The sequence below is a fragment of the Malania oleifera genome, chromosome 12 (assembly GCF_029873635.1).
Source record: "Malania oleifera isolate guangnan ecotype guangnan chromosome 12, ASM2987363v1, whole genome shotgun sequence".
In the NCBI taxonomy this organism is placed as follows: Eukaryota; Viridiplantae; Streptophyta; class Magnoliopsida; order Santalales; family Ximeniaceae; genus Malania; species Malania oleifera.
In genome coordinates, this window is record NC_080428.1 from 3,147,224 (window position 1) to 3,163,487 (window position 16,264).

The 16,264-nt window shown below is 37.1% G+C and overlaps 1 protein-coding gene across 2 annotated transcripts in view; it reads left to right on the forward strand.

Annotated features, from left to right (window-relative positions):
• Positions 1-16,264, forward strand: part of LOC131145091 (succinate-semialdehyde dehydrogenase, mitochondrial) — a 104,000-nt gene that overhangs the window by 39,731 nt on the left and 48,005 nt on the right. For both annotated transcript variants that reach the window (XM_058094167.1, XM_058094168.1), the window contains 3 exons: positions 14,748-14,813; positions 14,934-15,011; positions 15,103-15,180. In XM_058094167.1, coding sequence (XP_057950150.1) covers positions 14,748-14,813; positions 14,934-15,011; positions 15,103-15,180 — 222 coding nt within the window. The remainder of the gene's footprint in view (positions 1-14,747; positions 14,814-14,933; positions 15,012-15,102; positions 15,181-16,264) is intronic.

Genomic DNA, 16,264 nt, shown 5'->3' on the forward strand with positions numbered 1-16,264 from the left:
CCATCTCTGCCACCAAACACCATCCAACATCAACCATCATTGTTCCCTCCACCATCTCTATCTTTTAAAATAATTGCATCTTATTATTATTATTATTATTATTATTTGCAGCCTTGGTTTAATCCCTTTAATGCCATGAAAGAGCTTCATCTTCTTCACCGACGCCTCTATCTCCTCAACCTCCATCACCAGAGGTATGACCATCATTGTTGACTCACAGCAGTTGATTCGTGTTGACCTCATTGCATGGGCTTGTTGAAGTCGGACTCATTCAACCCGGTCACCACCTGTAATAACAGAGATGAGAAGCCCTGATCATCCATCGAAGAAGAGGCCTTAATTTCATTAAGATACATATAAAGTATCTAACTAGTTCAGCCAAAACCAGTCCAACCCGATGGAATGAAACCAGTTCAACTGGATTGGAATCCACACTCGCTCAAACAAACCAAAAAAAAAAGGAGGAGAAAGGTTTTAACAAAGACCAATTTGATCTAGTTGTTCACAAAGTGGCTCAAATGTTTGAGTGGAAAGGACGTTACAAAGGTTGATCCAAGAATTGATTACTCCTGTGGATTTTCTCAATTCTTGTGTTGCTGTTTTCCAAAATCAAATGAACTCTAAATTTCAGCAAATGATTTCTAAATTTTAGCATCTCGAATCCACTCTCTTGTCCTTCCTTGACCCAAATAAAAAACAAAAGGGTGGTGTCAAACCAAACTCCTAGCAAGCCTGATTATGGAGTCAAGGTTGCATTGCCTAAGTTCACTAGAGAGGGTGAATTAGAGCTACTCTTTGATTGGTTCAACCAAATCGAAAATATCTTTAATTATCTAGGGTCTGCTCAAAAGAGAATGTTGGTATGACCATTATTTGTCTTGAAGGGCTTTGTGTGCACTCGGCAACATAGTCTTGTCATAAGAATTGACTTTGGAGGCCAGCTCCAATTACTGAGTGGAACTCTATGTGGCATGCCGACATATGATGGAGAAAAAATTCATTGCAATGAATCATGAGGGAGAGATTTCTTCAAATTGTGTTCTTTGACCCAACAAGATAAAGATGTTAATATATACGCACTTGAGCTTCACAAATTAGTTGTCCAATGTTCTTTTGATAAATGTGAGCAACAATGCCATTTGGTACCTTGGAGGAATTTGTGATGACGTACACATGGGGCTAGAATCCTACGACTTTCATCTATGGATCAAGCAGCTAGGAATCCTGACCCAACAAAGCTTGGTTCTAAGCGAGTTGAAAGTTTTCCAATGGATGGCTGTAATTGAGGGCAAAAAGGACACTCTTATTGCCATTGTCCTACAAAGACTCATGCTGCTGACTTGCCATAGTAGAGACCACTAAAGATTCAGATGTGGAGTTTGTGCTTGGCAAGAACTCCCACTGAAGATTAGATCGTGAGTGCACTTGAATATTCAGGGGATGAAGATGAGTAGGGGTAATGTTAGCTAGAGCATGTGTTCAGCCTAACTCAAGGTTGAGTTTTTTTCTCACTAAGGGAAATTGATGGAGTCGGCATATGATGGATTATTTTATGTTTTCATTTTTATTTATGGTATTGTTATTAGGGAAATATCTTCAAGATTCTTGGTTTTTTTTTTATTTAGGGAACTGGTATTTTGATTTAATTGGTTTTTAATTTTGTTTCCTCTCCCTTCAAGCATTGTAATCCTATAAAAGTCCATTGTGCATTAGGTTTTAGGGAGATTGGAATTGAGAATTGAGTCTCTAGATGTTTGGTCCTGCATCATGGAGGTCATCGTAATGTTTTAGATTCGCAGGAAGATCCTGAAAATTGCAGGCTGCAATATCACTAGACCCTAGAGTCAGTGTAATTTACACTCATTAAAAAATCAACGGGTCTCTGATAATGATGAAACTATACACAATCATCATGCTGGTCCATATCTATGGCCTAGGTATTTATTAGCATAATCTGGTCCATCATTCACTATCATCTTATAAGTTATGAATAGAAAAAAAAAAATATTGATATTATTTTTTGGGTCTTTTTTGATGTTGGAGTTGGTTGGGGGGGAGACCCAAGTACGGAAAGCAATTACTACAATGTATTTTGATTGGTATAGAGATGCATAGACTCGGAGACAACCTACTAGGATTGGGTTAGCTAGAAGTTGGGATGAATTTAAGTACCGTTGTACTGTTAATGACTTAAGCTTGAGTCTTTTACAACCTTGGTCTGGTGCAGGAAAATTCTTGGGTTCTTAAAATAAGAGGGATAATCTTGTTAATTGGTATGTGGTTAGGAGACCTAAGTTAGAAGAGAATGTGGCACTTGGTAGTTTGGTGTGTAAACATCTCTTTAGTTGAGAAATGGTTATGGAGACTCCCCATAATGGCACAAGGTTATAAGAAGTATTAAGTTCATTGGCATAGGTGGGATGCAAGAGGTAAGGCAAAGTTTCTCATGCTAGCCTTGGAAATTTATTTTCGTGGCTCATTTGTTTTCTCTTACCCGGTTCAAAGTTGGAAATTTCAATAAGATTTAGTTTTAGGAGAATGTTTGGGTGGGAAAGGTTTTGGTGCCTTGCTTTTTTAGAGTATCCTCTAATTATAATGCTACAATTACATCCTTTTTATTTATTTATTTAAATAGAGTATCCTCTATTTATAATGCTACAATTACATCTTTCGTGGGGTTTCCATTTCTTTAGGACTCTTAATGAAAGTAAGGTTGTTGATTGTTTTTTTGTTTATTTGTTACCTGAACGAGGTGTGATTCAAGGGCTTGACTAGGGGGTTCTTTGGGTCACTTTTTTCATCAAATTATTCTTCCATTATATGTTGAAATTTTGAACCTCTTCTCATTTTCCTTTGAGTAATGCAATTGGAAAGCAAAGGAGTCACGCACTCACGTCCCTATTTTTTTTTCTCTCTCTGCTCCAACTCTTATGTTATTTATGTTTTAGCATATCCCTTACAATGTTCTCTCGTCTAAGCCCCGCCTACCACTAATAAGTCAAATGAAATTTCCAATATTAGTTAACACAACTCAATTAATGAATAACATGGCTAGTATGAACTTGTTTAATGCAAAACAATGCAAGTCATGCTAATTTATCAAAAGTAGTTTAAATTTACTGTGGCCTTTAAGGGTATGGTTATCACAACTCTCTCCCCCTTAAGAAATTTTGTCCTAGAAATTTTATCCAATCTTAGTCTGCAAACAAACGAGGATATCTTTTAGCCATGTTGATTTTTAATTCCTTGGTTGCTTCTTCGATGCTATGGTGTTGCCATAGTTCTTGGACCAAAGGGATAAATTTTTTCCTCAAGACCCTTTCCTCATTTTCAAGAATCTGAATTGAATTTTCTTCATGACTGACATCCTCAATGAGATATTGAACCATTCGAACATGACTCAGATTTGGTTCATACTTTTGAAGCATTGAGACATGGAAAACATAATGACTATGATTTAATTCATACGACAACATCAATTTATATGTTGCTTTCTCAACTCGCTTGACAATTTGAAATGGCCCGACGTAACAAGGTTGTAGTTTCCCCTTCTTGCCAAATCTAAAAATCCTTTTTCGAGGTGACACCTTTAGGAATACAAAATCTCTAACTTCAAATTCAAGTGCCCTTTTATCAGCATAACTCTTTTGTCGGCTTTGGATTGTGAGGAAATGATATCTTACTTGCTTAATCTTCTCAGTGGTTTCTTGAACTAATTTGGACCAAGCATTTGATTTTCCCCAATCTTTGCCCTACACACCGGTGATCTACATGGTCTCCCATATAGAGATTTATAAGGTGCCATATTTATACTTGATTGGAAATTGTTGTTGTAGGCAAATTCCACTAGGGGTAGATGCTCACTCCAATTTCCTTTGAAGTCTAGAATGCAAGATTGCAAGACCTTAACATACCCTCTAACATTTGAATTACCCTTTCAGATTGGCCATCTATTTCAAGATGATAGCTGTAAATATGGGATCTCTGTCTAAGATGATGGTTAACACAATCCCATGTGGCCTTTATATACAAGGACTTAGCCTTCTAAGTGAATTTGAAATCTAGATGGGTAAAATGTGGGCTGATGTTTTCAATATATCTACAATAACCCTCACAGTATCGTGACCAAGTGTAGTTCTTGGAAACTTTGAAACAAAATCCATTGTTACCTCATCCAATTTCCATTGTGCTACTGGTAATGGATGTAATACTCCTACAGGCTTTTGATATTCAGCTCTTACTTGTTGAAAAGTTAGATATTTTGTCACGAATTCTCTCACATCCTTCTTCATACTTGTCTAGCAAAATTGTCGGTTCAAATCTCTTTATATCTTAGTGCTGCCAGGATGGATAATGCATCTAGAACAATGTGCTGCCTGCAAGACTTCCTTTTTCAAGTCATGTGGAACACAAAGCCAACCCAAATAACAAAGTCCTCCATTAGAAGATTTTATCCACCCTTCACAGTGTGTACCCTCTTTTGTACCTCTTGATATTTTTTGAAACTAAGGGTGGGTCCTGCTCTTTTCCTTTGATAATTTGCTCCAATGAATTTGGTTATGCCCGTAAGTTATATTTACAAACCATATCTCCTTGAAGGGTCCTCTACAAGTTAAAAGACTCTATTGCCTCCATCATTTTCCACCTTCGAATTTTCTAGTTTGCCCATGTATGTCGAGACTTCCTGCTTAGTCCATTTGCCACAACATTTGCCATACTTGGGTGATAATTGAGTTCAAAGTTATAATCTTCCAAATACTCCATCTACCGCCTTTGCCCTAAGTTCAAATCCTTCCGAGTAAAGAGATATTGAAGGCTTTTATGGTCTGAATACACTTCAAATTTGTTTCTGTACAAGTATGAACGCCATAATTTTAATGCAAACACAAAAGTAGCTAATTCCAAGTCATGCGTTGGATAATTGTGCTCAAGTGGCTTTAATTCTCGTGATCCATTATTCACTCTGTAGAATTTTTTTTTTCACAAACTCAGTCAATGGTATAGTTAGTATAGAAGATTTTGCACAAACTTGTGATAATACCCTGCCAAACCTAAGAAACTACAATTTTTGGCCACTTTTTAGGGGTTTCCCAGCTGAATACAGTCTCAACTTTAGAAGGATGAACAGATAAGCCATCTTTGGTTATGAAATGACCCAAAAATTTCACACTACTTGCCCAAAACTCACATATCACCCGTTTAGCATATAATTGATACTCCCGCGATGTTTGTAAAGCCAATTGCAAGTGTTTTTCATGCTCTTCTTGAGTCTTTGAATGTATCAAAATATCATCGATAAAAACTATAATGAATTGATTTTGGTTTGGTTGAAAAAGTCGATTCCTTTTATCCATGAAGACGGCATGTGCATTGGTAACCCCAAATGGTAATACAAGAAACTCATAATGACCATACATTGTATGGAATGCCGCCTTTGAGATGTCTGATTCCCAAATCCTTAGTTGATGATAACCTAAATGCAAGTCAATCTTCAAAAAATATTGTGATCTCGCCAATTGATCAAATAGTTGATCAATTATTGGAAGTGGATATTGATTCTTAATAGCAACCCGATTTAGCTTCCATAATCAATGCGTAGCCTTAAGGGCCCATCATGTTTCTTAGCAAATACCCATCATGTTTCTTAGCAAATAATATAGGCGCACCCCAGGGTGATACATTAGGTCGAATAAATCCCTTGTCGAGGAGATCTTGTAGTTGCACCTTAAGTTCCCTTGGTTGAGCTGGAGCTATTCTTTATGGAGCAGTCGATATAGGTTCCTTTCCAAGCACCAAATCAATAGTAACTCAATCTCTCGTTTTGGTGGCAGTCTCGGTAAATGAACTAGAAAAATAATTGGAAATTCATCAACTATGGTAAAGAAGTTTTGGGTTTTGATTAACTTGTGTACATTCCTTCATTGCTGCTACAAACCCAAGACATTTGTTAAAATTCCATCATTTCACAAGCAACCCATATATCAAACATAAGAGCTTCTTAGTTTGGTCTCCATAGAAGGAAACTATCACTCCATTTGGATATCTTAGTACTACTTTCTTTTGGAAACAATCAACAAGTGCATGATAAATGGATAACCACTCCATTCCTAGGATTACGTCATAATCCGTCATATCCATGATCAATAAGTAAACTAGGAAGCCATGTTCATTAGTATGTGCAATGCAATTTCAACATATTCTGTTCACATTTATGATTTTCCCCACTGGTGAAGCTACACACAGGTCACTACTTAAATGTTCAGATTCTAAATACCGCATATTAGCAAAAGATGCAGCAATATAGGTGTAGGTAGAACCGGAATCAATTGAAACTCTTGCCCAAGTGTTGTGTAAAGGAATTACACCTTCCACCATAGCATTGCTTGCCTCCTCATTTGGTTGCTCTCCATGTTGCCCATGTTGGGATGGTGCAGTGGAATAAAATCTTCTTTGCACCTTATTCTCTAATTCCTTCCCCTTCCCTTATATGAAGCTTCAACCTTTGATGGATTTGCAGGAGCATTCAGCTAGGTTGGTTGCACTGAAGATCGAGGAAAACTCGAACTTGCGGAAGGATATGGTTGATAAGGTCGAGGATGAGAGAATTGAGTTGCTGGCCGTTGTTGTCTTTGGGATATCATAGGATATTAAGAGGTAGGACATTGCTTCCTTGTATGTCTCTTTTGTCCACACCCATAACACTTTATAATCCTACGGAAGGGGCCACCAATTTGAGCACTTTACTGTGGTGGCGGGAAGACTTTTGGCTTCTTTCCAACTGACCTGGACTTGTTAAATGAAGACCTCTTTTCTAGTCATAAATCCTTGAGTGTCTTCAATTTCTTTCTCTACCAAGGCAACCTGTTCTACTATTTCTCCAAAACTCTCAATCCTCAGGGCTTCAAGGTTAGACCTAATAGTAGGTCTCAGTTCCTTTTCAAATTTTCAAACCTTTAATTCCTCAATGCTGACAAGTTCTGGTCCAAATCGTGATATTTCAGTGAATCTTCTTTCATATTGGCTAACAGACAAGTTCCTTTTGAGTCAAATGCATAAATTCCTGTAATTTGGCTTCTCAGAATGCCTTTCAAAAATATTTCTCGTTGAAATTTTTTTCAAAGTCAACCCAGCTCATAGCCTTGCCATCTCTTACCCGTTGCACAGATTCTAACCAATAGTTAGCCTCACCTTCAAATAGAGAACTTGTGATGGTGACCCTATACTCATCTAGCATTCTAAGAATATCAAAAAGTTTTTGGACCTTCCGCTGCCAATTCTCTGAATCCAAAGTTCTAAGTTCCCTGCAAAGCTGGGAGGGTTTAATTTCTTAAACTCTTTCAACGTATTCATTCATTTTTCGGCAATTGTCTCTTCTAGCTTTTGCTTTACCAATGGCTGTTGATTCAGCAGACTTTTATGGTTATTTTGCTGCGTTGACTGATTATTTTGTGTCATCGTAGCTAAACCCTTAAGTTCTCTTGGAACATTCCGTTCTGAATTGACGCCCTATTCTGGTGGGGTTGAAGAAGTTGGACCACCCCTTTGTCTCATTCTCCTTTAAGGAAAAGAAGAATACCAAGTGTTTTCACTCAATCACGAAATGTTACCATGGACATGTAGTCAATAACTAAGCTACATATTAGCCGTATTCATTTTACTTGCATAGGCCTAAATCTACTTAATGTATAAATGACCTAACTAGACCCTCCCATGTGCTACTCAAATTAATAAGGCCCAATATAACCAAAGCTTTAATACCACTATATCATGTTCCTATATTTTTTTTTTCTCTCTCTGCCGCAACTCTTATGTTATTTGTGTTTAAGCATATCCCTCATAATTTTCTTTCATCTAAACCCCTCTGACCACTAATAAGTCAAATGGAATTTCCAATATCAGTTAACACAACTCAATTAATGCAAAAAAAAAGGCAAGTCATGCTAATTTATTGAAGTAGTTTAAATTTTCTGTGGCCTAAAGGGTATGGTTATCAGATAAGGTTCCTTTGAAGATTGGGGCATTCATTTGGATTTTGACTCTTAACATAATTAATACAAATGACTTGTGACAAGGAGACCTTGTATTCTTGTAAGACCATAAACCCCGAAATTTCCATGATGTGGCAAAATTCTAGCTAAACCATTGCGTATCTCTACATCGTTGGGTGGCTAGATGCTTTAAATTACCCTTTTCTCAGTTTTTGGTGAAGCATTGGTGACACCATAAAGTGTTGATGACTTTATAGTGGTTTAGTTTTCTGGTTTTGAGTGAAGCAAACAAGGGTGGTTTTATGGACTTGTTTGGTGCATGCTATGCTTTAGATTTTGTGGCTTTTCAATGTCAAAGCAACATCTTCCCACTTGTTATAGGATAGAGTTGTTTTTCTCACTTTTTTTTAGCACTCTTTGAAATTTTTTTAGGGTATTTTCATTGTTACATCAAAGGTTCAGGAGATGCACTTCTGTAATTGCTTGTAGCTGATCTTTGGAGGATGTCTTGTTCTTTGTAATCCTTCCATTTTTCCTTTAGTGGATTTTTTTCTTATAAAAACAAAGGTGATTGATTCTTTAACAAGCTTGGTGAAACTAGAAAGGTACTATTGAGGCTAGTATACAGGCTTCATTGCTTATGTTAAGAGAAGAATGTATGTATTCAAATGGGTCGTTATGTAGTTAGCATGCCTCTATTATACTCTATGGTTTTCTTCGGGCAAGGACGTTGGAAAGGCAGATCTTATAATTTTTTTTTTCCTGCATCTTTTGGTTCATGATCCATCAACTATTGTCAGAAAGTTTCCTTTACAAGCTTGTGCACGATCTCTCAATATTCCACATGGGAGGCTGACGTTGTGGGCGATTTTTGAGAACTCTTGGGGCATTTGGTTGCAAGGGAGGCATTCAATATGAATTCACAATAAGCCATGGGTATTCATAGATTACAATGCAAAGGATATGGGTTAGATTGTCAGAAAATGTTGGTTGAGTTGTGTCGACATTGGGTTTAGAGACCCGTTTCGGGTTGCCAACATTTGGTGACTTGTAATAAACCAAAGTAACATAATCATCCTTAGGTTATCATACTCACCAATTTTATTTAAAACATAGTTATCACCATTTTTCTTTTGTTTGTTTTTAGACAGGTAAAATAAAGGAAAAAAATTTCTTTCCAAAGTTCTGGTTTGGGAGTACCATTTTGAATAGGGAAGGTAGGCTTTCAAAGCTCTTCCCTTTGAGATTTGAAAGACCGAGCACCCTAAAGCACCAATTCTAAGAATGGTTGCTGCACTTGTCCTATGTGAGTCTGTGTGTGTTCCACTTTAAAATTAGGATTTTGAAGAAAAGGTTGACAAATAGCCCAAAAATAGGCTTGCAGCATCAGGCGGTCAAATACTTGTTTGTAGAGAGCAGTCGACCGGCTTCTGCTGGTTTTGTTTTCTTCCATTTGCAACAAATGACCGCCTCACACCATTTGAAAAGGCTTTAATGGAATTCACAGAGGCATAAGTTCCATGGGAATTCTACTACTTCAATGAAAAGAGAAACAACATCAAACAAAACAAAGAAAGAAAAGAGAAAATAACATAAGTTAAGAAAAAATGAAGCTTTTGTGTCGTGGCTGAATCTACTAAAGTAGATTGTCTACATATCCTTCATGATTCCAGCCACTTGTAGTTCCAAAAACGTTTTCAAATACAAGTTTTTAAAAAAATCTGTTTGGTGAATGCTTTTGAAAAGTCTCTTGAAATCACTTGAAAAATCTTGAATATACTTGAAACCTTACTAAAAAGGCATTTTTCTTTTGATTAGAAAATTGATTTTCAATGAATGCTCTGTAAAACAAAGATTGAAATCAAGTTTTAACATTAAAAAAAAAAAATTCCTTTTTCCCACTCTCATGCCACTTCATGGGTTGATTACTTTGAAAATAATGATTTTTATTGTAGATACTTAAAAACCTTGTGGAATTTTGGTGTGGGAGAACCACAAACCTGCCTTGAAATCACATTTAGAAACTTGGAGAACATCCAAAACCCACATCATGGATGTATGACTCCAGGAAAGTAGTGAAATAACTGTGAAAACGTGAAGACTTTTTAGAAAACTTTGAGTGAATTTTCTTTTTGAAAAGAAAATTTTGGTTTTTTTTTGGAAAAACTATGGAAACCATCCTCCAAACAGCAAGCAAACTTGACCAAATACACTCTAACAAGTGTAGAGACTCAAAAACTTGAAGAATCCTATAGAAAATCAAGAGATAAGTGCAAAAAATGCACTCTCGGGATTTGGTGGGCAACCACTTGTAGAGGGCAGGTTGACTGCCTAGTAGCTGCAACAATTATTTTTTCAAAAACTAGAGGGCCAATCGACCACTTGAATAGCTGGTCAACTGCCTGAATAGGCCAATCGACTGCCTGAAAGACCAAAATTACTTACAAATTTTCGATGCTTAAACATGCTTTTTCCTAGGAAATTGGAAGCAAGACATCCTAACACCACTAATATGTAAAAAAAAACAACATGCAATGACAACAATTCCACAAATCTAACCACAAACATGGAAAAACCTTCATACATCATCCATTGCAATATTTAAGGAAATGAACTCAAATTGAAAAGAAGGGTTAGGCACTAACCTTAAGGATCATAATCACACTGTAGAGATCAAGTTGAGGATCCCTCTCTCCCAAGTCACTCTCAAAATACTTCAAATTAGAACGGTAGGAAATGAATTTCCCTTTTTTTTTTCTTTCTAAACAAACACCCTTACAAAACCCTATATCTCACTCTAGAATGCTCTCCTTGCCCTCACTTGGACGTGCCCATATCTCTCTTTAAGAAGGTCATTTTATAGACCTCCAATGGAAGGGAGGGAAAACCTCTTTTAAATTTTAAATTTCAAAAATGGAAGGGAGGGAAAACCTCTTTTAAATTTGAAATTCAAAAATTCAAATTTTGAAATTTAAAAGTACCCACCAGTAGAAAAAACTAACAAATGACTTTTTGTATTATCTTGTGTATAAATGTCGTTACATTTTGCTGCTTTTATAAATATAGTCAGGTGCCTGTAAATAGAAAGGAATCAACTCACACTGTATAAAATTAATGTAGAATATTATAGCTAATAAGGCAAGTCTAATTTAGGACACTAATTGTGATTCTCAGCACACTTTATATTTAGATTTGCTGAGAATGGTAGCTTTCCATATGCAGCTGATCTTCAACACTCCCCCTCAAGCTGGCAAATTGATGTTAACCATTCCAAGCTTGTCCACCAAAGCTTCATAAATCCTCCTGTCTAACCCTTTAGTAAACAGATCTGCCACTTGTTGAGCTGTAGGGATATATGGCATATATACTTCTCCAGACTCATTTTTCTCTCTAATGAAGTGTCTATCAATCTCATTATGTTTAGTTCTTTCATGTAGTACGGGATTATGAGCTAATGAGATTGCTGACTTGTTGTCACAGTAGAGCTTCATGGTTCCATTGATGTTCATTTGCAGGTCCTTCAGGATTAGTTTAATCCACAGTATCTCATCTAATCCTTTAGCTAGGGCTCGGAATTCTGCTTCTGTATCGGATCTAGCAACAACATTTTGCTTCTTACTCTTCCATGTAACTAAGTTTCCCACCATATACACACAGTATCCTGTAGTGGATCTTCTGTCATCCGGACATCCTGCCCAATCTGAGTCGGTGTAGACTTCTACATTCAGTGTATCATGTTTTTTGTATAGGATGCCCTTTCCTTCAAATACCTTAGGATTTGATTCACAGCTTCCATATGTTCTTTACCAGGACACTGCATGAACCTGCTCACATAACTTACAACAAAAGCAATTTCAGGTCTTGTATGTGATAGATAAATTAATCTACCAACTAACCGCCGATATCTTCCCTTATCAACTGCTTCACCCCCTTCATTCACTCTTAACTTGACATTTGCTTCAATTGGAGTTCCTGCTGGTTTAGTTCCATCCCAATAGATCAAGAACATATTTCCTTTGGGTTTTATAAATACCCTGTTTAGATCTGTCAACTTCTATTCCCAAAAAATACTTTAGATTTCCGAAGTCTTTGATCTCAAATTCTCAGGCCATCCTCAGTTTCAGATTCTCCATTTCTTCCTTATCATTCACTGTAACAATAATATCATCTACATACACAATCAGGACAGCAATCTTGTTACCTATAGAGTGTTTAATGAATAAAGTACGATCACCTTGACTCTGCCTATAACCCATTCCTCTCATGAACCTTGTACATCTCCCAAACCATGTTCTAGGTGACTGCTTTAGTCCATACAAGGATTTCTGAAGGTGACACTTTTCCCCTTTACATCTTCTCCTGTTAGCCCTGTTTCCTTGTAGACCTCTTCCTCAAGTTCTCCATGAAGGTGCATTCTTAACATCATACTGTTTCAGTTCCCATTCCAGATTTGCTGCTAGAGACAGTAGGATTCTAACTGTATTAATCTTAGCCATTGGAGAAAAAGTTTCAAAGTAATCAACACCTGGAGTTTGAGTATATCCTTTAGCTACTCGGCGTGCTTTGAACCTTTCAACACTTCCATCTGGTTTATACTTTACTGCAAATACTCATCTGCAACCAACTGCCCTTTTTCCTCTTGGTAGTGTGCATAACTTCAACGTCTGATTCTTTTCTAACGTTCCCAAATGAAGACTTGTTAGGCTGGTAGTGAAGCTTTAAAAACTGGTCCAAGTCTATGATAGGATACATAATTTGACAGTGGATGTTTAGTGCGTGCTCGAACCCCCTTCCGAATAGCAATAGGCATATCAAGTTCACTGTGTAAATCTAAAGCTGAGTTTGTACCTTAAGATATACTTTCCTCTATTGCATCCAAGGGATCTTTTGACGAATGATGGGTTCTGTTGTGTCTAGTTCTTTGTCTGGTATCGGTAATGTCTTTCTCCTTCTCTGGTATGTCAAAACCTCTGCTGTTTTTGGCAATTTAGAAGAGTCAGTCTGCTACAGGTTGTCTGTGGGTACAGGCTCAGGTTGCAGAGTGTCTGGTGGTTGCAGGAGATCAAGCTGTTCAGGTACATGTTCAGGTTGCAGGAGATCAAGCTGCAGGTCAGGGTGGTCAGGCTGTTCAGGCCACAGGTCTGGGTGTTCTGTGATAGTTTCATATTCCTGCACGTCAGTAGGCATAGCAATTGGCATAGAGACTTAATCTAGACCTTGATTAGGACTCCATAACTAGTCGGGATTGACCCTATTCTCCCCTTGCCCAGCAGTAGGGAGGTAAAATGGGACGAACTTGTGGATGGTGACGTCTCTACTAATAAACAGCTTACGAGTTTGTGTATGATAACACCTGTACCCTTTATGAAACATCGAGTGCCCAAGGAAAGTACACTTAGTTGAACGAGGTTCTAGCTTACTTATATTGCTTGACACATTCTGAACGAAGGCATCACACCCAAAAACACGTAGTGGGTGATCATAATAGAACTTCACCATGGGGTAAATAGCTTTGAGTTTGCCCAGTGCAGATTCAAAGTCCAAAACTATAGAAGGTATTCTCTTAATAAAAAAGGTAGCATTTAAGAGCGCATTACCCCAAAAATGCATATTTAAAATCCTAAATCTGCCAACCGACTCATTTAGAGGCGGATAAAAAAATTTTAAACCGTATTTGACTCATTTAATATGCATATCGGTTATGAGTCATTTTAAGCAGGTCGGATTCGGTTCGGATTAACAGATTATTATCCATTTTTCCAAGTCTAACTTTGCATGATAAATACACCTCAATATATAAGTTAATAGACTCCAAAAAACCAACTTTTTTTAACATCAATGGTAAGGAAGTAAGAAACAAAATGGAAAATGCAATTTTAGTAATTTCTAACTTGATTACCAAACAATACATATGGTGGATTCCATTATCTTGCATTTATTATGCAAGTAGATGGAGAAATTGAAGATGATGTGATACATGTTGAATAATTGGGTAAAATGGAAGACCTTACCTCAATGATTGGTCTCTCCCTCTATTTATACTATATGTCAAGTACAATTGTAATGACCATTATACCCTTACTGACTCGCGCTTATTACTAACAAAACTCTTAACTCATCATAATAATGCTAAATGACTAAATAACTATTACCACTCCCCCTCAAGCTGGAGCATATATATCATATGTTCCAAGCTTGATACAAATGAATTTTACATAAGCACCTCCCAAGGTTTTAGTGAAGAAACCAGCAAGCTGAAACTCAGACTTCACATGAGTGGTTGTAATGAGCCTTTGTACAAGTTTCTCCCAAACAAAGTGGCAATCAACTTCAATGTGTTTTGTCTGCTCATGGAAGATTGGGTTGGAGGCAATATGGATAGGCAGCTCGATTATCACACATCAACTCCATAGGCTGTGAGTGTGGAAAATCTAGTTCTTTCAACATGTTCTTCAACCAAATAAGTTCACATGTATTGTTTCTTACTTTCTTTTTCTTTCTTTTTTCTGTTTGTTCTTTTCTCTACTTTACTTAATAGATTCCGTTGCCTAGTTTCAGTTTTTCATATTTTCATTGATTGATTGAGAAATGTGAGTTCAACTTGCCAAAACTTGGTGAATCACTTGAAAATTCATAGGTGAAAGTGAAACATCCTGGATACCATTGGTATTCGAATGATGTCCCGCTTGCACTTTAGTGATCTCAAATTTTTTTGTTGTTTAATTGGTTTCTAATCATTTCTGACCTTTTGATTAATAGGGTGTTGTGAATGTGGTTATGGGAAATGCTCCTGAAATCGGGGATGCTTTACTTGCAAGTCCACAGGTTTTGTACCTTTTAAATACTATCTATATATTATCTGTTGCACTCTTCTTGGTAGATAAGGTTAAGGTTATACAAGAACCATGTAGCATTGGTTGCTCATGTTTTTCACTATATATTCAGGTAAGAAAGATAACCTTCACGGGTTCAACTGCTGTAGGTAAGAAGTTGATGGCTGGTGCTGCTGGGACTGTCAAAAGGGTACAGATTGTTTTTTGAACTGCAACCTGTGGGAAGATTATCCTTATAAATCATTTTACTACTGATTTTACTTACATATTGATTCTTCTAGGTGTCTTTGGAACTTGGCGGAAATGCACCCTGCATAGTTTTTGATGATGCAGACGTGGATGTGGCAGTAAAAGGAGCTGTAAGTTAGGGGTTATCTAATCGTAATGCCGATGATGCTGCCATTCTTGTATACACACAGAGAGACACAGATATACAGATATAGATATAGATATAGATATTAATTTATGCAGAGTGAGTATAGAGGAGCTAATTTAGAGGTTGATACATTGATAGGACCCTTAGAAAACGTGTTTTTTCAAGTAAGGTACTTGGATCTTTTGGTTGGGCTGTCAACCCATGCTCGACACATGTCAAGAGATTGAGTATTTAAAATGTGTATCCTAGACTGTCACTATCCATTATTAGAGTCATCTTGTGTCCTCGTCCCTGACTGCCTAAATAGCTGGGAGAAGGGCATCATGCTAAATCAACCAGCCTTTGCAATATTCACAGCAATGGTAATTGAGATTTGGAATGGAATACATATCTTTTGGCTTAATCCGACAAAGAACATGTCACGAGGAGATTAGTGGTCTGACCATCTGGTTTATGCATTAGTAGGTTATAAAGGAGAGGGTCCCACATCTTTGCTCATTGGAGCAAGTTGCAACTATTGACCTCATGATGAAGTGATGAACTCTAGCTAATGAGATTGTTCTGCAAGGAAAGGTCCAGTGCAGGTTTTAAAATAGTATTTTGGCCTGTCATACATATTATTTAGTCAATTCCAGACAGCTCATCCACAAAGCCTTGTGGATTATACATTACTGAAAATTGAAAATTGAAAATCTTTGCATCTACATTTGCATGACATTATCCTATAGTTGATCAACATGTTTGCAACTTTGCGTTATTTAAAACAGAATTGCACTCTCTTGCACATATGGCCTTGTAATAGAGATTTCTGTTGGGCTTGTGGCTGATTCTTCTTGTTGTTTGTGAAGTAGTGTTGTGTATACCTCTAGCTTTTTAAGCCTTTAATAAAAATGGCTCGGTGGCACTTTAATGAATTGGTCCATTATAGAAATGATAGTTCACAAGTTTAGAGACTTTAAAACAAATTTTATGTGGTCCCCCAGGGCCTTAACATCATTGCTGTAATCTTGTATACTCTTTTTGAGGTGTTAAAAGACATTCTTAGATGCAGGAATACCTTGGGAACT